This window comes from Argiope bruennichi, chromosome 3 (genome assembly GCF_947563725.1).
Source record: "Argiope bruennichi chromosome 3, qqArgBrue1.1, whole genome shotgun sequence".
NCBI lineage: Eukaryota > Metazoa > Arthropoda > Arachnida > Araneae > Araneidae > Argiope > Argiope bruennichi.
In genome coordinates, this window is record NC_079153.1 from 9596841 (window position 1) to 9624335 (window position 27495).

Consider the following 27495-nt stretch of genomic DNA (forward strand, 5'->3'; position numbering starts at 1 on the left):
TTCGATTTCTAAATGCGCTCATAATCGATTCCTATATATATCTTTAAAGTCAGGGGATTAATTGGAATTTATAAATGTTTAAAAATAATTATTAGTTCTATATAACCATAATTAAACAATATGGCTGGCGTATATGCACCTAAAAGTGTTCTTTTCTACAAAATGTTGTTTAGGTAATACTGGCCACAAGATGTTGTTGGAACTTTCATTATTATTCTGTGTCATACCATGTAAGTATTTTTTTAATAATTCTCATCACAGAGTTCTAAATATGAGGATTTTATCACTTTGATGACAATACTAGGGAGACGTGGTAATTTTTCTGAATATTTTTTTTCTTTGCTCACAGCTCATTGATATCGACACCAGCTGTCGCTCCTTTCTGGACACTGCCTATGCATTAAGATTCTACTGCCAGAACAGCAGTGAAAGATAAAAGCTATAACAGCAGATTGCATTTTTTCAATATCTCCATCATTACTACGGAAGCAATTCCATTGTAGTTTTGAAGTTTATCGATAAATTTATCGGTTAATTTGTCTTTTCCACCGAGTCCTTCGGTTTTCTTTTTTTAATTTCTTACGTCGTGACTCTACTCTTTTTGGTACGTGTCCTCTACATTAAAGTCAGTCAGGTTTAGAGTCACCAACACCAAACTACTCGATGTATTGTACTTTCTATATGTACCTTTCTATACTGATCGTTCGAAATTTCTATAAGCACCAACCGCTTCTATATTTCCCGATGACCCTTTATAATTAGAATATTCATGTTTGCAAGAAATATTCCTTTCACACACTCTGCAGTATTGGGTCATCGCTTCTAAATCAAATATTTTCCCAATATCCATGGAAATAGCTGAGACACAGCCATTTAGTGACATACGGCGTCTCCGTTGCCATGTGCCATCTACAAAAATTCCTCAGATTGTGCTTTTTATTTTCAAATTTTGCACTTTTGCACTTCTTTAGATGCAGATTTCAGGTTTTTCTCACAATGGTACTTCAATGATTCTAACAGTTTCATTCCATCAGCTATAAAAGCCTGTTTAGAAGCATATGGCAAATTTAATGTGGCTAGCAATTTCTTCCCAAAAGAAAATCCTCTGCCAATCAATCTTAATGCCAATTCCAATAAAGTATTCAAAGATGATCTTTTACTCATTTTGGGGGTTGGCGTGAATTCAGTCATAAATCCACATTTACAAGATACTGTAAAATTTGAGTAAAGACCTTCTGTAGAGTCTTCAGTAAGTTTCCCATCAGTTTCAATATAATAGTCAACTTCAGTATTCAAACTTGAATAAAAAAATTGCTGCCAGATTTAAAAAAATAATTTTAAAAATGTAAAAAGAAAACTTTGATTTAAAAGGATGTTGGCATTTATATCGCTTAAAAGTTACAAAATAGTCGGGTAAATGTATTGTTTACAGTTTAGTGTTACTTTAAATTCCCACTTCCGGTGGAAAAAAGATCAACTTCCAGTTTATTAATTAGGCTGTAACTTCTCTGCTAATTAACGTAAGAACAAAAATAAGACAGTTTTGTATCTCAAATGTATAGATTATAAAATGAACACATAAAAAAAAAATTCGACGATTTTCACAGAAACATGGATTTTAGGGTAGGAACATAACTTAAACACAATTATCGCATTGTCGAATCTGCAGCACTGTTTTTAATAACAAATTAATATATATAACTGATTTCATAATATAAGCGAAATATCCTTCAACTCAATTGGAGCTTTCCTTTTAACCAATAAAAGTAAAACTTCTACACCAACCACTATTGGCAAAAAAAAAAAAAAAATAAATAATAATAATAATAATAATAATAATTAACAACAAAACCAATGTTAATGAAAAATAAACACAATGGAAAATATGTAATAAACAGATTATACATTAAGTTCTTTGATTTAATCTTAAAATTTTAATCATTGTCAAAAATTTGAGACATAATTTAGTGAATAACTTAATCAAAAGAAAATATATAAGTTTTGAGTAGAACAAAAATAATTTGAATGGCATCAGTTGTCCAGAAAATATTTTCCCTGCTGAAGCATATGGGAACAATATATAAAAAGGAAATTAATAATGCACATAATTTAAAAATAATTCATTATGTTAAGTATATTTTAAATTCTGAAATAAAACGCAATTCTCAAATAAGAAATTAAAATTTGAATTTTCTGAATATTTTTCTCTTAATATCATTTATCTTACATTCTTTTAGAAATATTTTTAGAGAAAACATCCTTAAAAATGAAGCTACATTTTTTCGTTAACATAAATTAATATAGATTATAATTCTTATTCGATAAATTCTTAGACTGTTGACTTAAGATTTAAGATTTCATGTATGATAATTTTCCTTTTTTATAGAGAACTTTGTTTGAATAAATATGCTAAGAAAATGTTTTCAGATTCTTCCCACGCAATTTTAACAACTTGCGTAAGCTGAACTACATTACACCATATAACAAAAATAACTTAAGTAAACGTTTTAAGACTCTTCTCATGTAATTTTAATAAATCTCAAAATTTAATGTTTTATCTTTTGGAATTACAATAGGATACAGTACAGGATATCTGAAGAAAATTTAAAAGCTCGAAAGCCCCAAAATTTAATAGTTAAAAAAAGATAAGAATTTCAACCCTACATTAATTCAGACTGGGACAACAGATTCATCTGTCAATGGAAGTTATCATTTATGCCATATTAGCTAAATTTTATAATTATTATCCCAAAGGCCATTAAAAAAGTAATGCTCATAATATTTATTATATTTATTACATAATAAGATAGCTATATTATTTAAGTGTTTTAAATCAAATTATTCAGTTTAAAGCAAAACATCAAGAAATATATAGCAAATAATAGAAGCAAATAATTCATTACATGAAAAAATGTATTCACATTGTGTCCAGGGATAATACGAATTCGATATATTTTTCCTCGAAAACAATTTTTTTTCTCATACAGAAGAGAGACAAACTTTGAACAGTACGAGGAAATAGATTTTCTTTTTCAATATCTGAAATTATAAGTTTTAATTATAGAAAGTAACAAAAAAAAGAAAGGAAAAAGCGAGTCTTCTTTCTAAATCTTAAATGCACCTCTACATTTCAAAACAGTTTGTCTCGCAGTAGGAAGTGAATAAAGAAACGCTTATATGGTATGCATCACGGTACTGCATACATGTTAAGCATAATTTTAATCCAAACTCCAATTTATTTGGGAGGCAAATCCAGCATTATAACTGTTAAATTTAACGATTAATTAAATAACTGTTAAATTTAACGATTTTATTTAGTTGCACTTATTTTTTTATGAGAAATCAAACGAAGATTGATTTTTTTACCGCTAGGATGAAAATATTGCTTTATCACATGACGCATCTGAGCCGTTTATTTTGAAAATGGGGCAAGTCCATTTTTTGTTATTGCGAGATATTTAAAGGTTTGCGTTTCAATAAATTAAAAAATATGGGTAAGAATTAATAGATATATTTTTTATTTTTTGTGATACCAGATAATGTAAGTTTCTAATTCAATAGTGTTTACAATGCTGATTTAAAAAAAGAAAAGTTTTATTATAACTAAATGGACTTGCTCCACTTTCAAAATTAATAAATTATTGTAACCGTACATTTAATTGGGAAATATTTCACTTGCATCAGTCTTTTTTTAATAATAAAAACAAAATACTATTCAAGTTTTTATAAATATTTAATAATTTGATAAAAAGTGAAACAAAACAAAGAATATTTTTGTAGAAAATATAACATAACAAAAAAAGCAATTCAGTTTTATTAAGAATTTCAATGAAATTATACATTTTCAGTTTATACCCAGGTATAATTAAATTGAATTTTATTCAGGATTTAACATTTTAAAATGTTCATGATGAACGGGTGGTATGTATGGTAATAAATCCATCATATCCTTGTATTTTTCAGATGTAATAAATCTCTTTTTTTATATATATATACAAGATAATTTTATATTTCTGAAATAACTTGGAATTATTTACCTTCCTCGTTGTGTTGACGAATCGATAATTTTAAATTCAAAATCTCGTTCTATCGAAGTTTTGTTGAACATTTTGTATGGTGCACGCCTTGTAAATCTGATCCAGCATATAATTAATCAATTCACTGTTTCTCCATCGGTATTTTTCTTTTTTTAAAATAACCGCTTTTTCCAGTGGTTGGGTTGAAAATAAATTTCCATGTTTAATTTCTATTAAAAATTTATTATGTTTTTGACAATTTTGTATCATTTTATAATAATCCTGGGGTATATGCAAGGAAATGGTATCTGGATTGAAAAGTTACTCGATGGTTCCACTCCAAAATTACTATCATTCAGTAGAAATGAATGTCCTGACAATAAAAATTTGTGATCAATGATATTTATTTCATTGTCACTGGACTGAATAATAGGTGATGGAAGTAAACATATTATTATCGACACACATAATTAAGATATACTTTTTATTATTTATGAAATACTGTACAACTACCGATTTTCAATATCAAAAATAAATAACTTGAGATTTCAGACATAATGACAAACGGCCATAATTGCTTTACTTTACAGCAACCGGAGCAAACTTTTGCCGTAATATATTTGTTCAAATATAATTTCAATCTAAGATGGACTTACAACATTATCAAAATAAACAGATTTTTAATACTGTTAAGAGTTAAAGCTTCCATCTCCCAAATACTAGAATCTAATTTTTTTTTTTTTTTTTACTATAAAATTTTACGCATAAAAAGATCATAACATGTTTTATCTGTAAGTGCCATTATCTCCATTTTTTTTCAAAACTGGACTTGTCCCACTTTCAAAATAAACTGCTCATTTTATAAATGCAAGAACAGTGAGTATAACTTTTAATAAGTATTTGCTTTAAAAAAACTAATGAAAATTAAAAAAACCTCCATTGAAATGAGCTGCTGTCATATCCTGTCAATTCAATTTTAAAGCAAAGTTGATTTCGTAAGTTAAACTATTATAGTTTTGATGGTAATACATCAGTCTTCAATCTTTATTCGCTGTTTCTTTCCGAAATACGAACAAAAAATGATGAGGGTTTTGGAAAAATGCTGTTTAGATATTTTGCAGCAAGCTATATATATATATATATATATATATATATATATATATCACTTTAGGAGCTGATAAACTTTTTACAGATTATAACCGATACATGGTAAATGCTATAAAGCATTTTAATTAAATGATTTTATTTAAAATAAGAAAGTTTTCCTATATTGGATTTATTCGAATTGAATTCTGAATTAATTAACATAGGCACACTGACAAAAACACCAATTATGATATAACTTCCAATAATTAAAATATAGATTTTGAAGTTATTGATGAATGTTTTCATTCAATTATCTTGCAGTTTTTTCCGATAGGATATTAAGATTCTTTGATTCAATCTTTCTAAATAATTTTTTCTCACTAATTTTCGTAATTTCGCCTTTTTATAACAAAACTTTCCCATATAAAAAGCATTTTTTTTAAAAAATATTTCAAAATCAAATTAATAATAATTTTTCATGAATTATGGCATGTATAATCAATAATTACCATGTCTGCAATGCATCCTACTGTTAAAGTGAAATGCCCAAAAAGAAACATTAGCACTTTTCATGCAGTTACAAAAAAAAATGATATCAACATTATCTTTCTCATTCAATTAAAATATTCTTTGTTTGATTTTTTTCGAAAAAATGAGCACAAATAAATAAATATAATAAATTTACTTCTTAACATATCTTTATTCAGGCTCTAATGATAAAAGAACCGTTTTCATACAAACATTATTGGCATTAAAAACCTGTCTTTCATGTGCATAAAAGTTCCGGAAATTCTAATTAATGTGAGGTATAATCAATACATAATTCAGTTGAACAGACTGCCAGAAGATCGCGAAACCTTAAAAAAATTTAAATACTTTTTCAAAAATTAAATATATGGGTAATTAGTTGTATTAACATTTTAATATCCATTGAACTAATTATTAAAAAAACGTTTTTTTCAATATAATATAATAAAATATAATAATAGAGTTATATTATTCGTAGCAAAGAAATATAAATTTGGAAATTAGGAAGAACGATATACCAAAGGATTGATTTTATTTTTCTATGCAGATCAATTTGCTCGTTAACAGACTTTCACGGAAAAAAATATTTAAAAAATTTAGATAGGATTACACATTACTTAATAATGAGAGTAATTATTTTGAGTAATTGCTTTACTTCTTTATTTCAATTTCATTTAAGAGTAGTAATTTCCATAAAATATAATTTTAAATCGAAATATTTAATTAGAGAAATGCTTTAAGTCTTATTTTATAATTTACATTATTTATTTTCACTTTTCTTAATCATATGACTCTTTGAAATAAAAATTGTCCCCTAATAAAAACTGAAATGAAGAATATAGTGAGTTTACAAAAATAAATGATATTTTGGAAAATTTTATGGAAGTTTAGAAAATGTTTTTAGAATTTAAAAATTAGACCGTTCTATTAATACGTCCTTAAAAAACCTGTTAAGTCACTGAAAAAATCATAATATTCATTCTATACAGGACCTATTTAAAATTCTTATTCAAATTCAATCATGATATATATGTATTACTGTTTCAAAAACGGAATAATTCTTTTAGTAACTAGATGAATTTTTATGAGGATTAATTTTCTATTAAATCAGTGAAATCAAAATTATATACCAGCTGTTGTAAGGATATATTCCGAATCGTAAAATTTGAAAAAGATGGTTAGTTTATTTTAAAGGTAATTTTAAGATAAAAAGAAGATTTTGTGAAAAATATATGTAAATATAATTAACACTACTTCACTTATCATTCTATTTAATAATTTTGTTCTACTTATGTGGCTTAAATGGTTAATTTCCTATTTCATGCGTGATTCAATCAATTTTATTTTCGAATGTTTTTTTTTAAATATATATCTTTTTCCTTGGAAAATGTTGAAACAAAATCACATCAAAGGTTACCCTAATTTCAACATAACGAGTTTTGGCAAACCTTCATTTCTCTCAATTAATCAATTCATATTCCTCCTAAAATGAGCAGCTTCCAGTAACAAATGGTACCCGTTGATTTTGGTAATGGTACCAATACCTCTCACCCGTTCATTTTGCATACGTAAGATAATACTAAGTTAAGTTGGGAAGATCTCTTTCATAGAAACATTCCATTTCGTCGATACCCGGAATTAAATATTTATAAAGGAAGTTTGACGAATGATGTGGATCAATTCAATTGATTGGAAGTGAGATATTACTTAGGAGTTCAATATAAATTCTTCGATTAAAAAGTAAGGAATATTTACCATTACATTCTCGAATAGCAGCCTTAGAAATGGACATCAAAACCCATTCTCTGATTAAACAGATCTGGAACGAAAAAAAGCTTAGAAACCAATACCTGATCTGATAAAGTTTTGAACTCTCATTTCAGAAAGAAAAAAAAATTAGCAGAACGTACTTTTTATTTCTGCAAATTGGGAATTTGGATTTTTATATACAGTAATCGGTTTTGTTATTATTAAGGAAAGGAATGAGCATACAGTGTCATAAGTAGTCATTACTGGTCAAAATTGGTGATTTTTCTCTCTCTGGTGCGAAAAAAAGAGAAATACTTATTTAGTACCATAATTTTCTGAAGATAATTGATTGGTTTACCCAGGCAAACTCCCTGGATTGGTGGATATTTTTTTAATATATAATATATCGTTAGTGAATGGAAGCTCCCTTTTGGCTGCTCAAAAAGAAGAATCAAAGAAGTCCGTCTACGTAATGGCAGCAAGTATTCTTCAGATAACTGAAATAATCTTACTTGCATTTAGATGTTGGAATAACCAAAGATGGGAAATTATGCTGGAATTTAGTGAATAAGAAACTGAAATGCTTGATTAGCTTTCAGTTGGCAATAAAGGTAATTTTACGAGACAAAGCATTGTGGTAATTTTTGATAGTGGAATAGTGTTTGTTGTGTTTAATTAGGTTTTGAAGAATGTTAAAATCCAATTCTTTAATTTGAGTTTCACAACTAGCAAACTGCTGCTATTGAAACTTGTTCTGTTCACCCTGTTAATTAAGATATTTTTCATTTTCATTAATATAAAAAATTCAGATTTGAATGCTTTTAACCTGATTAAATTTCTAATTCAATGTACATTATGTGACTTTTTGGAAAGATTCTCTTTCGCAAGTTCTAGCAAATATATAATGTGATATAATTTAACATTTTCCCTTAGATAATGGAGTCAAATTTTAGAAATATCGGCAATTGTTTTTATTACTTTTATTACTTACAAACATGTTGTTGTGTTTATCTTGCATTAATGCGAAACGTTATAAGATATTGAGCATTTTCGGGAAGAATATATTTTATACAGTATGGACTTATTGTAAATTCAATATGTTGGTAATTTAAAAAAAATTATAAATGTAAGGTGTATATATATATAATATATTTATTGATTTGAGTTTAAGAAAAGTCAGTTTAATTGCTAGTTATTCTTCAATAGTTACTCTTAAATTGCTCTCTAATAATAATTATAGTTACTTTTAAACATCTCAAATTGAATAATATTTTTAATTTGTGAAAAAAAAATGAACAATAAAATTTGACCTCAAGGCAAAAAAATACGAATGAAATATTCGTAATCAATTATATTTTCTTGAATTTTAGTTATTAGGTAGTTAAACGATTATAATTGTAAATTATTGTCAGAAAATATTAGTATACGAACAATTTAAAATGAGACTGCTTGAACTTAATGACTAAAATTCAAAATATCGGATGTTGAACAATTCTAAAGAATTTATTTAAAATTATTATTACAACATATTGAATGTTTTAAAAATTATATCATAGAAATAATTTTTTAGTTACAATAAAATATTTATTAGAGCTGTAGTACAACATTTGAGTCATCTTGTGAAAGCTCTAATACAATAAAAACTGTATTAGAGCTTTGAAGTAATTTTGTTTACCAAAATTTAACATTAAAATGAACAAAAATATTTTGGGACAAAAAAAATCAATTAAAAAACGATTAAAAGGAATGTTGGAATGTTTCAGTAATGCTGATTTTACTTCATTTCTGCTTTTCTGACTCTAAGAAATGAAGAGTATATTCTTCAATTTAATTGATATTACTCAGTCCTTAAACTAATTAAATAAACTATTTAAGTAATGTTTTCTACAAACTCAAGTGCCAGAATGAAGAGCTTATTATTTGAAAAGTGCTTTTTATTTGGAAGAATTACCTAATTTATACAATTAAGCTCAATAATTAATTAATTTATACTCAATTATATTTATACAATACAATTTATACTCAATGGAAATCAAATAATTAAAATCGTATGTTAAGTTTCATGAGTACAGAAGAATATATACTTTGCCATACAATTAAGAGGTATCTCTCTTTTCTATTATCTTAAATAGTTTTAAGAATTTACTTTTTTATGAATTTATTGTACATTAAATATCTCCTATTATACTGTCTGAAAAATTCTTTCTTTATCTCATTATTTAAAATTAACATTTTCATTTATTCAACTTAATGTGTTTCAATTTTAATTTCTTTTAAAGTGTTTATTAACAAATGCCAGCACAGCCTTCACGTTTTGTTTAGAAATAACATTTATAATTATTTGTAGAAATGAAATAAACTAATCTTCTTCACAAATATAGCATTTTTGGATGGATTATTTACTCATTTGTTATGTTTTCATGAAATGTTTACTTGTTAGTTTTAACTTTAATTTGAATACATTTCAGTTAATTACGACAAAATTATACTGTTTTCTGCATAAATTGATATCAGAATTAACTAACTTTTGACTTCTTTGAATAATAAGCTTTTAATTGAATTGCTTTTAAGTTATCTAATTACCATTTAAATACATCACAGTAAGGATGTACATGACAAAGTTCCGTTTGTTTCTTTTATCATTACATTGCTTTATCTGGATACATTGTTGCATATATCTCCTTCCACAGAAGTCAAACAGAATACTTTAAGTTTTATGTTCATTTTGTTTCTTAATAATGGGTGAATGTTTTTTTTTCTTACCATTTTTCATTGAAAACCTTTTGAGTATTGGATTTTTTGGAACATTTGAAATGAACTCTAAACTGTTAATAAAAGATTTCAAATATTTGGAGTTAAAAGAATATGATACTTTCTTATATTTCGTGTTAAGAAAAATATAGAGAAAAGGCTTCGTTATACCTTAAATTCCAGTGATTACTAATTTGTGCTAACATTTTCAATTAATTCAGTTTTCAGAAAATGGAGATAAACTCGTTCTAAATGTCTTTTCTTTTTCAGCCTTTCCGTAGTCACTATTATAAAAATTGAAATTGCTTTTGGGGATAATTTACAAATAAGTAACTAATTAAATAGCTGACATTCAAATTTTGAAATTTCTGCAAAATTTAACAATTTTATATAAATAAATTTGTTAAGACACAAATGTTTTTATGATATTTTAACTTTTTTTGAGAATTACAGGTGTTTTTTGTCTTTCGTATTATCCATTTATAAATTAATTAAAAATTTAAAATAAATTTATAATAATTTATAAATTTAAAAATTATAAATTAAAATATAAATAAAATATACTATACATTATAAATTAAAATATAAATAAAATATATTATAAATTATAAATCAAAACAAATTTACACAATTTATAAATTTAAAACAGTTTATAAATTAATAATATTTTTGGGAATTGGTCAGCATATCATCAAATAGTTTGCTTCTTAATAGGAACTAACTAAATTACATTTCTGTAAATAATGCAATTTCAGTCATAACTTAAAAATAAAAGAATAGTTAAACTATAGTCATTGGTAATTAAAAAGGAAAAGAAAAAATATATATTTTAGGAATATTATATCGAACGTAAATTGATACATGAAATATAAGCAAATGATATTGAATATAAAGCATGGTTCTTTTCACTTACTCATATATTCCTTTTTAATTAAGAACATCATTTATGATATTTGTTTTTTGAATATGGCAGATGTTGTCCCTGTACGACTTTAAAATCTGTACCTCGATGCATAATGGAACATTAAATCATCAAAATCCTGCTTCTTCTTTGTTGAGTCTTTAATTACCTTACAAATAACATAATTTTATCTATTATTTTGTAATAATCATTGAATTTAATAAAAGACATCACGATATAGAATCCGACAAATAACAATCTTTTTGCTGATTTAATCTATAAGTTTCTATGGCTTGAATCTGGGGATGAATTAACCTTCCCATTTATTTAAAATTTTCTTCAGAAAAATTTATTTTCAATTTCTTATAACTATCTTCTAATCTAAAAATTCGGTCAATATTTATTGCATCTTAGAAGAAAATCTATAATTTTCCACATTACCTACATTTATCTAATGATTTTTTTTAGTAAATTAATGTATATTTTAAGTTTTGATTTTTTCCAATTTTAATTAAGTCAGGATATTTACAGAATTATACTATATGCATATATACATATAATATGCATAGAAAAGAAGCATTTCTAAATAGGTACATTAATCTGAAATGCGTATATTTGCATTAAATACATCGATGCCAATCAAAGATGTATTTAACTTTCAAGATTACTACGGAAGGTAAATTTGTGAGATTCGAAAATGAATAAAGATTCAAACATTTTAAAAGTCATAAAGATGTTCATAAATGTCATAAAATCCGGCGATCACATTTCGGTATCATCCTATTCATAATTGACATTTGAATTATTAACTCAAAACGCACTTACGATTTCTTTTCCAAAGAGAAAACTGAACTTTTACTCCCGATAAAAGCAATCCGCTTTGATCAGTTTCGAGTAAACGTAAGTCAAAATGACGAGATCGCGGTAGAAGTTATCAAAATTAAATATTGCTTTCAGCTGCTTAAACTGAAGTGAAGTCATGTACACGAATGTCAGGATGATGAACACCAGAATTATGTTCCAAAACAGGAATGGCAGCTCCCATGGAAAGTTTCAAAATTCAATTTCAGCTTATTTCGAACACTATGTTATAAGTTTTCGACTCTTGATGTTTGAGAATACCAGAGAGAGAGATAGAGGAAGCCTTCATACTTTCCGTTCCACCTCTTCTCGACTTAAACGTTGAATTTAAAACCAGTGAAGGATTTTTCGCAGTTGAAATGTGATTCCAGGTTGTTTCCTTAGTAATACGACTATTTTTATTTATGTGAATCTTGAAAAGGTGAATTCTTCTCCCGGGAAAGGGAACAAAAACAGAAGAAATATAAAAGAATATTGCTCCTAGCTGTACTGGTTTATATTAAAATCAAGCGAAAGAATTCTTAGACCAGAGAGTTTTATTCAAATGTTTCTGTATTGACATTTGGAGTTAAATATATAAAACAATCTATAAATAGGAAATAATTGAAGGAATTATAGGTTTCTGGAAAAAAATTTAGATGTCATTTACAGTCTGACTTTTGAAAATTCTGATTATTGTATACATGTATTGAAGGAAAAAACAGTTCATAGATATTATTATAGAATAACAAAAATATAGATATTTAGAATGCTCCAATTTCTAATGTTTATGATCAAGAATCACTGTACCTTGCGCATATTCTAATAGGAACATAGATCATAAATGAAACACTTGATTTCAATAAATATTTTCCTCCCTATTTTTTTTTTCATTGCCAACAATCGGTAATTCTCTTGTTTCTTTATAAATATTTTCTTCCTAATATCTTTTCTCACTGAGCTCAGACCTCCCAAAACCTCTTGAGAATTTGTTCGAATATAATGAGTGATATGACAGAACGGAGAAAGGCTTAAGGGGGAATGTCACAGATTCTTGGGATGCACGCAGAATTTTCAGTGGCTTTTCCTTGTTGGGTGAATTGCTCCTTGTGAAAATCCAGAGAAGTCAAAATTTCGGTCCCCAGTGACCTTTCTTCTTCTTCTTTTTACTTTCAGCATGAAGTACTGGGGGAGGATTATCTATTTAAAAAGTTTTTCTTTTCATTTTCGTTTGTTTTTATTTAAATTTGGTTTCCACCTTTTTATTCTCTCTATGAAAGGAGATTTTATTCTGTGCTTGATTTTACACTTTTATTTTCATTGAGATTACGAAATTTTTTCCCCTTCATTTTATTTTGGTTGTTACCCACATCTTATCAATTTTATATCTGTTTTTCATTGTATAATTAGCATTTAGGTATAGGGAATGTCCATTTTCAAATAAAATAACTAAGTAAAACTTATAAAGGTATAATTTAAATCTGCAATAATTATTTTAAAATTTGTGCTAACAGCCCCATTTATATTAGTTGAGGCTCTACATTTGAAGCCATTTCTTTAAGAACCTGCATATGTACCAAATATGTAAGATTTGATATTCTCTTTATTATGAACTATTTAAGAGTTTTCATTGAATGGGATAATATGTAAATTGAAGTTAAATTTTAAGCATGTATTCTAATTTAAAAACTTACCTGTTTAATTTTCTGATATCGAATGAAATATCTTATTTAGAAATGTATTGATGCTTTAATTAAAATGATTTCATAAAATTTTTAAGATATTCATGAATTAAATTTTTTTGCATTTAAATATAATAAATTTAATTGGCAATTTCGGTTCATGCGTCCAATTCCCAAATGAAGGATATGTAAAATTTCAGTATTTTATTATAAAATTTGTTATAGATATTAAAATATATTTATAAATTCTGGCATAAACACATGGGCATGAGTTAGCAAAGCGGAAAGATCAGCGGATGATCGTTTATAAATGATCATATTGAGATTACGACAGAAAATAACGATTGCTAAATAATTATTTAACAACTTATTGGTACACAATAATCTAAGCATTATTTAAATAATAATTTAATTCAAAAGCAACAAATGTTTTCCATCCATGATAGTACAGAGTTACAATTATCTGATAACATTTTTGTGCTCTTAATGAGATTCTTGCTCGGTGGAGTCACAGAAACCATCTTGAATATACGTTGTAATTATACTTTAGTCAAGGAAGTGGCAAATAAATAATTGTACATAAATGATCCCACAAATAAAATCGCATAGGTGTTAAATTAGGCTATCCGATTGTTCCACCTAAGTTAGTGCACTTATATGAAAACTCGCTATTTTATCACCGATTCACAACCGTAGAACGGTGATTCTAAGATATATCCTTGTGAAATAAAAAAAAAATGTATGACATTTTTATCATCAGTACAGGTCTGGAATCATCTAGCAAGTGACTGGATTACTCTTTCGGAGATTTCAGGTGTTTCACGCACAGTTTTTGACAACGACTGAAACTTTAGCAATACGGTCGTCATCAGAGTCATTGTAGAATCGGTGAAATTTCATTTTCCCTGCTTGTTTTTATTTACAATTAATTGTTCGGCATACACTTTCCGTTTCAGGCCCCACTTTTCTATACAAAAATACCTCTGAATATATACTTAGCCTTAAACTTTGACATGAATTCAGATATATATATATATATATTATTTGAATATATAAAATGCGTTATATTACTACATATAATAAATCCACTTTATGGTACAAACCATATTAAATCTATTCATTTATAAAATTAATTTATATATTCATTTATAAAAATCTATTTTATCTATTTCATTTATAAAAATAATTCATTTATATAAATTCAAAATTCTAATAGATTAATCATTCACTTTCAATAAAATATTTAAATTGAATATCATTATCCCTTCCATTTTATCATGTTTTGTCTTTGTAATTTATTTCAAATTTCAAAGGAATTATCCTGACTGACAGATGTCTGATGACATGGTATGAACTTGAACTTCAAATTTGGGGCATGAAATATGCGCATCCACCAGATGGCTGGATAATATTGAAAAAACTATCTGAAGTGGATATGACGCTGGAGGGATATTGCGCTGGATATGGTCAGATACGATAAACTTGGTGAAAGGGCTTTGGCCTGTAACAAGCTGTTCTGTTTGAGAAAAAGAAGATTTTGTTCAGTTATCTAAGCAATTTATTTCATTTTTTAAAAATATTTTTAATTAATCGAATCGATTTTTCTATATTTACCACAAAATATTCTTTTTGAAGCTATGAAGACATATAATTAATATATTGTGAAGAAAAATCTTTATCTTTTTCATTATACTAAACAGGACTCTCTCACAAGAAAATAATACATAGATTGCAGGATGTTGTAAAATGACTGGAAAGCCCTGCTTCTCAGCAATTATAGACATTTTTAGCATTTCTAAAGCCGATTTCTTCTACCCACTCTACACGCTAACAGGCTAACTGAAATATTACATCTCAGATGAGCTGGAATATACTCCTTATACTTCACTTTCTTCTGGTTCTAAAAATTTATATAAATTCTTTTTCATCGGAATTTTTCATAGTCTCCTGCTGTATATAAATTCTGATTGAGTATAATTGATAAAATATTTTTTTTAATTGAACGTTTAAAGTTTTTATTGCCAATATTGGTTTGCAGCTTTATATCGCATCATACGTATTGTTTATCTTTCTATGTTTTATCAGACGCTTTTTTTCAAGATATGCATATGCCAATAATAATCAACTCTGAAAAATAAATAAGAAATAGTAAAGTGTTAAATGTATGGAAATATTGTTTAAGATTCAATTTTGAAAGATACTCGCTCAAATCTGGTAAGACTATAAATCAATCCTATGTAAAACTTAAAACCATCATTCAAGCATACATATTAGCAATAACTTGATGTTTTGTGAAAGGATTGAAAAATGTTCATCAGTTATGAGGATAATTTTCGATAAATTAGCGTTGTTAAAGTAAAATTGAAAAATAAAATCAATTACTTTATGATTTAATTTTTTAAAAAATCAAAGGGTACAGTATCATAAAATTAATAAGGCTGATGTATGAAATCAAAACATAAAAAAATGAAAAATACAGAAAATTCAATATTAATATAAAAAAATCGTAAATAAATAAATTTCATAAAGAATAAATGCAAGAATTTTAAAATCTGAAAGCTTACATTTATTAATGCTCATCCCAAAAAATATGAATCAATTTAAAATCACTTCTAGTCTATATTAATTACTTATTCATAACCTTAGTGAGGACACGTGCATAAATATGTTATATTGGTTCTCAACAGCAGCAACCTCAAATATTTTTTAAGTCAATTATGCAATTCATGGGTGTGTATTTTGAATTTTTAAGCAGGAACGCATAAATGAAAAATACAGATGTGTTTTATTTCCTATTAAAATGCCTTCATTTTAATTATATTTTTATTTATTCGATTTGACAAACATAAAATTCAAAAATGCATCGGCAAAATACGTTTACTTAAATAATATGGAATACTTTTTTTTATCTATATTATTTTTTAGCCTATATTATTTAGAAGATCAATTCAATCCCATGTCAAAAAATAAGAATTCAATCGCTACAGAGATATAAAAGTATTAAATCGAAAAGTAAGGAATCGATTTCCACAGCCATTCAACTAAATGAATCAAGTGACTCGATTAAAGTTAGCAGCAGAACAAAGGCGATCGTGTTGAAGAAAACTTGAGTTTTCTCATTTAATGAATGATGGCGGAACAGAAGGCCTAACAAAAGGGTTCACTCATTGCAGCAGGAGACTTTGGAAGCATGGATGGCAGCGAGATCTTTAGCAAAGTTTAAAAGTAAAGGCTGTTAATTATGACGCTTTTCCGTCATCATCATTTATAGTCCTGTCCACAAGCTCGGTCTACCCAGCAGAGAATGACTTACAGGCAACTAGAGGACCATTTTCCCAACTAATAGTGTTTTAAAATCCCCAAGTGCCAGAACTGTCCATACATCGTCCAAAATTGCCAGATCCCTTAAGGTGATACATTTTGGTATTTGGGATATGGGGGAAGGTGGATTTAAATTGAGCGATTGAAGCTGTTTAGTAAAATTACGATGAAAAATGAAGATTAGTTGAACTTGGATGGAATATCGGGCAGTAAATTTCCGTCGCTTAATATGCTGGTCGTTACGGCATAACTTAATCTTTTGAGGTTGCTACAGACTTGGCTGAAGCAGATTGAGAAGAGGTGTTGATATTTCACTCTATTTTTAAATCTTCTGAAACGGAATAAAGAATTGATCTTAAATGTAAGCTATTATAGAATTAGTATATTCATTATCCTAACTCAATTCTTTTTAGATAAAAGTTTCATAAATGAAAGATGTGTATAAAATCTTTTCCCAATGATTTATTATAATTAATTAATACACATCTCCTTATTTTTATAGTTTACTTATTATGATTGTTATTATCCTCATTATTTTTTCAATTTACTGCAGAAATGGAATTATATTAAAGCTATGGTCTAATCTATTGTTTGAAATATGAAACAAAATAAACTTATTACTACTTATATAAGTTTTTTTTGTAGTATATCACTCATATTGAACTAAATAAAAATGACAATTCTATTGAAACATTAATGTTCAGAATCAGGCCTATAGAATCATATTTGTACCTACGACTGAAATGAAGATATTGTATTGAAAATGAGTTTTATGTTTTATTTTTATTCTCGCACATCTACCCTTATATATATATATATATATATATATATATATATATATATATATATATATATATATATATATATATTTGAATATTCGAATTTGTTTCACTCTGTCCCTTCATTTACAATACAATTTCTCACTTCATATTTTTATAATGTCCCTTGGTGACTTGTAAGCTAACTCCATGATATTTCTAAACAAAACCAATTATCTATCTCCTTGTTACCTTGATAAAACTTCCATAAATTCTAAGAAAAAATGCTCAATTTCAAAATATATCCATGGAATTATAAATAATTTTCTCAAGCACTCTGTATTATTAATTTTCTCATTCAACATTTATCCTGTTGTATTGTTTTTTTCTTAATTAAAAAAAATTATTTTTTCATAAGAGATGTTATATTTAATTATGACTTTCATTAAGATATGATAAATAAAGCTGTGGCTTATTAATATGTGTTAATAACTTTCCCTTGGCATCTCTGCAATAATGCGCATTGTTAATTGGATAAGACATCTAATAAATGACTAAAATTTAAACTTTTGTTTAATAGAGTTGAAGAGAACTAAAAAGTCATTTTGTACTCGAAATATGAAAGATTAAAGAGGACATATGAAAATGTTTTCCACTCTTTGTAAATAAGTGTGTGATAAATTTTGGGGTCTCTTTCAAACATCTTCTTCATATCTCTCTTTTCTCACATTCAAATTGAAAAAAGTAAAATTAAAAGTTCTACTGAAAGAATTTTTTATTTTGCTCCAAAAAAACAACAACGTTAGAAACATTTTAATATTTATTTATTTTCTTGTTGTTCATTTCCTTTATATTTGAAAATATGTAAGAAAAGGATTTAAAAATTAACTTTTAATTAAAATTATCAAAATTAGATATTATTTTATATATATTGTTCTCAGTTCGAAAAGCAATTTTGTATTAACAAAAATATATATTCTATATAACTTATATTTTTATTTGTCCTCATTCAAAAGCTTCTTTCTAGGCAAAATTTATAACTTTCTTTCTAAATTTTTTTCCAAACTTCAAAAGGCTTTATTTTAATTAAACTAACCACTCTGATACTAAATAAATAGTTTTGAATCAAAAAACAATAAATTTAATCATGGTTTCAAAAACATTCATATTTACTCAGCACAGAAAATGACAAAACACAAGAAACAAACAGTCAAATATAGCATTAAAGTAAAGTTAATTAACAATTCGATCTTGACACACGCACTTATAAAGTTGGAAACCCACGGGGAATGAAACATGAAAAAAGGGATGTATAAAAGATTTTCAATTTCAGTTTGAAACAAAATTAACTCAACATTTTATCACAATAAAAGCTTAGAAAGTTGCAAAACAAAAAATCATAGAAGACTAAATAACTTTGGTATTTTTTGTATGTATATTCTGATAATTAAACAGAGAGTATATTTCTTTCCAAAAAAAGATTTTTTTTTATTTACAAATAAAAACTTTTATTCCCTTAACTTTTAAGTGATCTATTTATTTTATACTGTCAACTTTCAGGTAAAAGCCGATTCAGCGGGTTAAATGGTTGCTAAACATTTCAATTAAATAATTTGTGCTGTTAGATTTTAATATTTTTTTCCAGCAAAGTATTTTTAAACTTCGAATTTTAATAAATAGGCAAATCGTTCAATTAACAAAAATTCTTATTCTTATTCATTACTAGCCGCCTTTGGCAACCAGCCGGTTCGCCAATCTTAATGTTCGTTAAAATTTTAATAATTAAATATTTTATGCAATTCCTACTTTAATGGCTTCTTCATCGAAATATTTTAAAACTTCACATTTTGATAGTTCATATAATTTACTCATAATATTATAAACGCCTTCAGTCATAACGTAATATGCATCTCTCTAATTTTCTGTTAGCTCCTGTAGAATTTATACTTTAAATTTAAGTGGAAAGGACTAATCTGCAACTAATATAATAATAATTTTTACTGAAGCAAAGTATTTTTTTGTAATATGATTACTGAAACAGTTACTGAGCGTTTAAACTTTATGGGCACTAAAGAATATCTTTCTTAATTTATGTAATATTTCAAGAATTTGTCAACAAAATTTTCTCAGATTCATCATGACCAGATCGATTCATTAACAATGTTTAATTTTAAATGCATCAAACACTAAGAAAATAAAACAAATCGTTTAAAATAATCGGTTGAAAATAGGTTAAAAAAAACTACTTAAAAAACGATGTACTTAATAAGCATATACAAAAAATATATACCTAACATAAATACAATTACAAAAGCATGCAACTAACCTAAAAATTATTTAAATCATCCGTTGATAATGGTTGTCATGTCAACAATCAGAACACATTGCGAATGCATGAATTTTGAACTCCAGTTACGGTAACGCAAATGCGTGAGTTTTTCTACGAAAGTTGGGGTAACACTATGCAGATTAGAAATTTTAATTTCCTTTATTCTGTTTTATTTTAATTCAGGAATACTTCAGAATGAATCTGGAAGATCGATTAATTAACAATGTTTATTTTAAATGCATCAAACATTAAGAAAATAAACAGAATCGTTTGAAATAATCGGTCGAAAATTGTTAGCCCTAGCCTCATTACTGTTGGGGAAAAAAACTGAAGCCTTACTCATTTGGAGTTGGGGAAAATAAAAGGATTTTTTGGTGGGAAAGTTAATTTTTAATTAATAAAATAAATTCTAATTAAAAATTTTAAAAAAGGGACCCCAGGTGCACATTTCCAACCTCTAAGGTATACATCTACCAAATTTGGTAGCTGTAGGTCAAATGGTCTTTTCTGTAGAGCGCCAACACACACATTGAGCTTTATATATAAGTATAGATTATTCCTTTAATGCGAAAAGTAAAAATACCAAATTTCTAAATATTTTTCTAATTTATCTTTCTTGTACGAATTTTACACTTTTCCTGGTGCCTTAGGAATAATAGAAAAAATAGAATTGCCGCAATTGAACGGTTTAAAAAATTTTCTGAGCAACATTATAATAAAATAAAAATCGTCTAAAATATTTCTACACTTTAACATTTCTGGTTTAAGTCACACACCTGTAAATAAGCTTTCAAACCCTTCTTAAAAAAGAAAATTGTGATCAGTTCATGCCCAAGGAAAATCTAAAAGTGAGAAATGTAAATCTAAATTTTTTATTTCTAGTACATTTTATATTTGCTGCTTTCAACATGAAGAAAAAATTTTATATAGACTGAAATTTTTTTGTTTTACATTTTCTCTGATGACATAATTCTTGATATTCCAATATAATTTTTGTCAGAACGGTTTATGGTATTTTTAAAATTTAATTAATATCATTTTTATTTTGCATTAGACATTTTAATATTCTTTAAATTAAGCATCCGTTTTTGGAGAAAAACAGGTGATAATTTGGTAAAGAATCCTGTATTCATTAAATGCGTTTCATTAATAATAATCACACCGGTCACCGAATCTTTTTTCGAAGCTTCTGCGTCCCATAAAAAAAATGTCTTTACCCCGAATAAAATGTAAATTCCCGAGGTCTGCATATAGATCGATATTTGAAAAATTTAATTTTCCAACCTAAAACTCTCTATTGCCGCCTCCTTGAAACTCGTGACTATATTGCTAAATTGTATTTTCTTGAAGTCTACTGATTCAGAAAATATGCATAATTTCAATTGTAGTAGAATTTTTATTGAATACCTGATAGATATTATCCATTATTTATATTTCCTTTTGCTAGAATTGCTTCTATTTATTAGAGGAGTTTTGAATAAAATAATGAATAGAAATTAAGTTTTAATATATATCAAGAAGAATTAGTTAAGTGATCAGATTTAGTAACTTTTTGATCTACCCTTCGACTGAAACTTCACTTAAATTCTTTCCATTGAATCTGAAGCTGATTTTTTTTTTTTTTTTTGATGTGAGACTTTTTTTATTTTCTTCCATTTTAAATATTTTTTTAATATTCTCTACCAATAATATATATATTATTTTCAGTTGATTTTTGTCATTTTCAGATGTTCAGATTCCTATCAAGTTTCCCACATTTCATTTGCTTCTTAATCAAATGATAAATTCATATATTAGGCTTATTTAACTTTATTTTAAACAGGTTGTCAACACACATGTCTTTAATATAATTCGAAAGAGTAGTCACTGAATTTCATTAAAAACGAAATTAAAGAATTTATTCAACAAATATCTACATTTACTCTTTTACTGACTTTCGAAGAAACGGGTGTTCTAAGATACAGATTGAATGTAACGATTGAAATTCAGAGTAAGAGATTTTCTTAGAGAAATAAATAGAATATTCCATTCACATTTAAGAAATTTATTTAATGTAATTTTGGTTTTTGTAATATAATAACGGTCTTAAAAATAATTATAAAATTCAAATTTCTAAGAAGAAAACACACCCGTTTGATGATTTCTGAAAAAATAATTTAAAGAGAAATAATGATTTGCCTAAGACTTAAATTTTTTTTATCAATTTTTAATTTTATCTAGTATTTTTAAATACCGGTTCTGTTATAAATCAAATATCAAGAGCTTAAAATTTGTAAAAAAAATTGGAAAAAAAATGGAAATATTTAAAATAGGCGTTTAAAAATTTTTCTTAGATTTTAGTTTGGGAACAGTGAAGAGAAGTCAGTTTTTAGTTTCAAAAAGAATTTTTAAAAAATCTGGTTGCAATACAACAATATCTCAAGGTGTCGCAATAAACTTAAAATTTTTAAGAAAAATTGAAAAATTATAAACTTTGATATAACATTTTTATGAATTTTCCGTTCATATAATGTTTCAAAAGATGATTTTTAAATACATATATAAGCATTACAATTGAAAAATTATTAATTACAAAGTACAATAATAAGAAATATTTTTTATATCTAATTTTGGGATTTTTACTTCTGTATCCTTAATGATTAAAAATATTACAACTGCAAAATGTTTGTTTCTACTTCATTACCACAATAAAATGGTTTTTTTAAATTAAATTTTGGCATATTCACACGCGAGTCAAATTTTCCTCTTAGGTACCCTCATCTTGCTATTGAACAACAAAAATTTTGAGCCGATACAGAAACCGTTTCACAGTTCTTTCCACTGCTCGCATGTGACAAGGAAGCCGGGGAAAGTCGGAAACCGAGTCCCCTATATTATTTGGTTCAGTTTCAGATGCCCTATGTATAAAATCTTTGAGAAAATCACTAGAAACATCTTTTAGCAAGGAAGGAGGGGGGGGGGAGGTCAGTTACATCATTTTCAAGTCATGAGATGATGTCGATGTAATCCTTTGCATTGAAACTTCTTGACTCTGTTTTTACTTTTTGTTCTTACTTTTAAAACACATCTTAAAGCAAGTTCTCTTTAAATTTTACGTTCGTCACTTAGTATGGACCAAAAGATAATTTCTAAAGCAGCAAAGTACTCATTTCTTTAAATAATCTTATCAATAACGTTCTTGAGATCGCCAGAGAGATAGCGTGAATATGAGATAAGGTTAAAAAGATGTTTGGAACCATAAATACATGAAAATTTAACTTATTATTGGTTGCCACTTTTTGTAAAGAACACTGTTGTTCTTCAGCGTTTTCATTGTAGCCAGTAATCGTTTCTGATGCACTAGTATTTTTTGTCCGTTCTTGATTAAACTTAACTATTATCTGCAATTCTTTACTCTTTCTTGCTTCTTTCTTACTCAAAGCGCTTGTGGTTGCAATATCATTATTAACTATAGCCATTTTCCTGTTAGAGCGTTGATCGTTTAGAACCTCTTATTCCATAACTGGCACATTTTTTTTCCTTTTATACAAGCCAGCAATATCAAATAAACGTCTAGCTTCTTCTCTAAATTCTGAGAGGTTGGAATCAACTTATCTGAACATTTTCTGCTTTTAGACTTTAGTAAATTCCTGCATTTGTATCATAAGCTTTTAACATTTGTGAATTTCTTTTGCTAGAAACAACGGGAATAGGAGCTCTTGACCATATTTATTCTATTATTGGAACAAATATGTCACCTATTTCGCTTACAGAGGATCCTTCTCTGAAGTAATTTGAGGCTATATCTAATATAACAGTTGCACCAGATACATAATTAGTGTGTTCAACTTCAAGAAAATTACTAAATTTTTCGAAAATAGAACACTCCGATATTTGTCTTGTATTCACTAATTAAGATTGAGCCATTTTTACTCACAGAAAATGAATTATATAATACATGGAGAGGTGACGCCAACTCAAATGAACTCGGCAAAGCAATTGATTTGAAACGGACGCAGACAAATCTCTACTTTACCTAAATAACAACCGGTCTGGCAACGACTCAGTGTCATACCAATGCTGTAGTAAAACTGTTTTTATGCTTTTATTCGTATGGCAACGCCTGTTTAAAGCTTTCTATTTCATAATCAAGGCACGCAAAAATCCTTAAAAAGTTGTAGAAAATGTGTTTTTGTTGCGTCACCTCAAAATGCACTCTAATATTTTTATTTGCAATTTTTATTTATTTTATCTATACCAAAAGTTAACTTTTCCGCGCTATTATAAATTAGAAATCAAACGATGATATTTCGTTAAAAAAATTTTAAAATGTAGCAAAAATATCAATTTTATGAAACTTTAACTTTTTTGTGGCACCTCAAGACCTACTCCAATATTTTTCAAATTTATAATTTATTTTATCTATACCAAAATTCAACTTTTTCGTGCTATTACAAATTAAAAAACAAAAAGTGATTTTTTCGTTCCACTATAATGGCGAGTCTAAAAGCTTATATGCGTATGTTTTTGTACGAATTTTGGTGAACCACCTGCATATCCCTTCTTTGTATTGATCAAATTTTTCAGCATTGGGTATCAATTAAATTTGATAATCTACATCTAATCATAAAAATGTATTACTTTAAATATATTACTTTAAATGTATTACTTTAATGTATTACTTTAAATGTATTACTTTATGTATTATTTTACATGTATTACTTTATGTATTATTTTAAATTATATATTACTTATGTATTAATTTAAATGTATTACTTATTATATTTGAAAAAGGTAATAGAGCTTTCCGATTGTTTACCCAGAATGCTAAAGTAGCGAAACTAATTGATGAATAAAATTATCCAAATTATTTCAGTTATTAACCCCTCGAATTGTAATTCAATTTCAGTCTGAACTTTCCAGGTAGATGTAAGATACAGAGAAATAAGGAGTTTACATTTTATATGCCATTAATGCACGCAATCAACGAAAATAAAATTCTTCTTTACTAACCGCTATAACTATAATAATTACTTGATATTGAATAATTACTTGATATATATATATATATATATATATATATATATATATATATATATATATATATATATATATATATATATATGTGTGTGTGTGTGTGTGTGTGTGTGTGTGTGTGCGTGCGTGCGTGCTTGCATGTATTTTCTTTTTTAATTTTCTACTTTTCTAGCTGGGGAAAAAAAAACCCTTCGTTTTTCTGATATTTGACTTTTGCATAATACATTAGTCACGTGATTGTTTTACAGCGGTTTAGATGGTTTTTCAGGAAAAAAAATTCAGCCCTGGAGAAAAAAATATTTAGAATTCAATTCATTTTTAATTGGTCAAAAATTATTGCTTATTTAAATGTTGGTGGTTTAGAAATATGAGTCATATGAGGACAAAAAGTTTTTTTTGTCCTATTGGTACCCTGTAACTTAAAAAATAATGTTCTCAGAAGATAATTTGAAATTTGTGATGGCAGATTTCAATGTTTTTCTTCTTTTTCGATTTCATTTCATTCAAAAGAACTGGAAACAAAAGTTTTAAAATGAAAAAAGAAAAGAATTGTACTTAATTTAAGATATGAAAACACTCTGCAAACTTGCTTAAGAAGGTAATAAAATATCTTTTATTGCGGAAAAATTAAAGTAGTAAATAAGAAAACTCAGCTTCTAATATTTTTTTTCTTACCACATTTTATTCTTTGTACTTATTGAAAGGGAAATAAATGACACCTGAAATGTTATAGAGAAATTAAATCTGAAAGAATGTTTAAGAGTCATTTTCGAATTAGAAAGAAGAATTAAATAATATCCAAACCTCAATGCAACTCATATTCTTTCAGAGCATAAAAAGAGACCACGTGGGTCTCTTCAGAGAGAAAAAAAAACATTTAGCTAGAAAGCAAGAACTTGTGTTTCTAGCCCATTTAATTTTTTAATGATTTTTTTCATGGAAATATTTTTGATGATTAAATATCATTGGTTAAAATAGGTTGTGTTTTCTCCTGCTTTGTTTTAAAATTTTGATTACATAAAATTCGCTTTAAAAAGTTGTATCATGCACTAAAAGTCTCACTGTGATAAACAATATTATGTTTTATTATTTAATCTTTTGTTTTTCTACATGTTTGAAAATATTTTCTTCTTTTTGTAGAAATGGTATTTTCGACTGTAAGAGTAAATCATATCTGATAAATCCTCTGATATGAGCATTGTTGGAATTCATGCTGCTCTAGAGTGAGATTTAAATTTTATGATGACAAATATTTCTACAGAATATTGCCTTGATGAACCATTTGAAAATTTTTATTAAATGTAAAAGTTTTATCTACACAGCTGACAGTTTTTATCTACACAGTTTATTATGGTATTCAATGACTCGAGTAGTTAGAAATGCGCTGCCAGAGACAATTGCAATTAATTATGTCCCCCCATTTAGGGATGTTACGTGAATAAATGACCTGTGACGAATTGCAATATTGGTAATGATCAGAAGTTTTAGTTAACTTATAAATATTCATGATATTGAGTTGCATATTATAAAATTGAGTATAGTCATGCGATATTGAACGAAACCACACAGCACAGTTCTGTAACAATTTCGAATGTTGTATAATTCTAAATTAATAATTATTATTTCACAGTTAATGCATTGGATGATCATCTTCTTAAATGAAATGTTTATTTTTTAATTCGTTAAAAATAATTACGGAAAGCCTTTTTTGTAAAATGGTGAGAGAAATTACTGATGTATAACCACTAAACATATCTAGCCAATAATCATATCTATTCCATTTCTATGTACTTTAAGCAAATGCAATCTAAATCATAAAAAAAGCTATTTTAAAACACAAATTTTTAAATACAATTGATTTATTATAGTAATTATGAAATTTTAACCAATTTTGTTTGATCATATATATATATATATATATATTAAAATTATCAACTAAATTTTTTTTCGTATTTCCATTGAATACCTAATTCTTTAAAAAAGTTACACTTATTAAATTCTATGATTATAAATATATTTATTTAAACGCCATAGAAAATGATAAGAAAATCGGATATGCTTTGTTAGCTAAATTAAAATCTAAAATACATTTTTATATTAAAAAATTAAAGAATTTGGTCGTCATTTTGCTTATTATATTACTCATATTTTATTTGCTTCATTAAGGGTAAAGAGCTAAAGATGAATACTATTTTTCTGTAGGTTTCTTAAGTTTTGAAACCACATACAGTTTTTACAAACAGCTTTTAATAATTCTATGGAGAAAAAATCTAATTAAAAGTGCCAAATAATAATCTTTTTATCATATAACTATGAATTAATTGTTCAGTTATTTATCATTGAAGATAATAAGAAAATGTATATTGTAATTAGCCTAATAACTTGAAGTATCGATATCTTCATATAGTCCAGTTAAAAAAAAATCTGCAGCTAAGATTTGTCGCTAGTAGTTGCTCGTATGTTTAAGAGCCATATAATACTGATTTTGATATGATTTTATTCCCAGGCCGAGGTTTTA

General features: G+C 26.6%; 1 protein-coding gene across 1 annotated transcript in view; it reads right to left on the minus strand.

The window, feature by feature from the left end:
• Positions 1-942: 942 nt before the first annotated feature.
• Positions 943-27495, minus strand: part of LOC129962539 (uncharacterized) — a 177562-nt gene continuing 151009 nt past the window's right edge. Inside the window, exon 4 of the mRNA XM_056076296.1 lies at positions 943-1314. Coding sequence (XP_055932271.1) covers positions 943-1314 — 372 coding nt within the window. The remainder of the gene's footprint in view (positions 1315-27495) is intronic.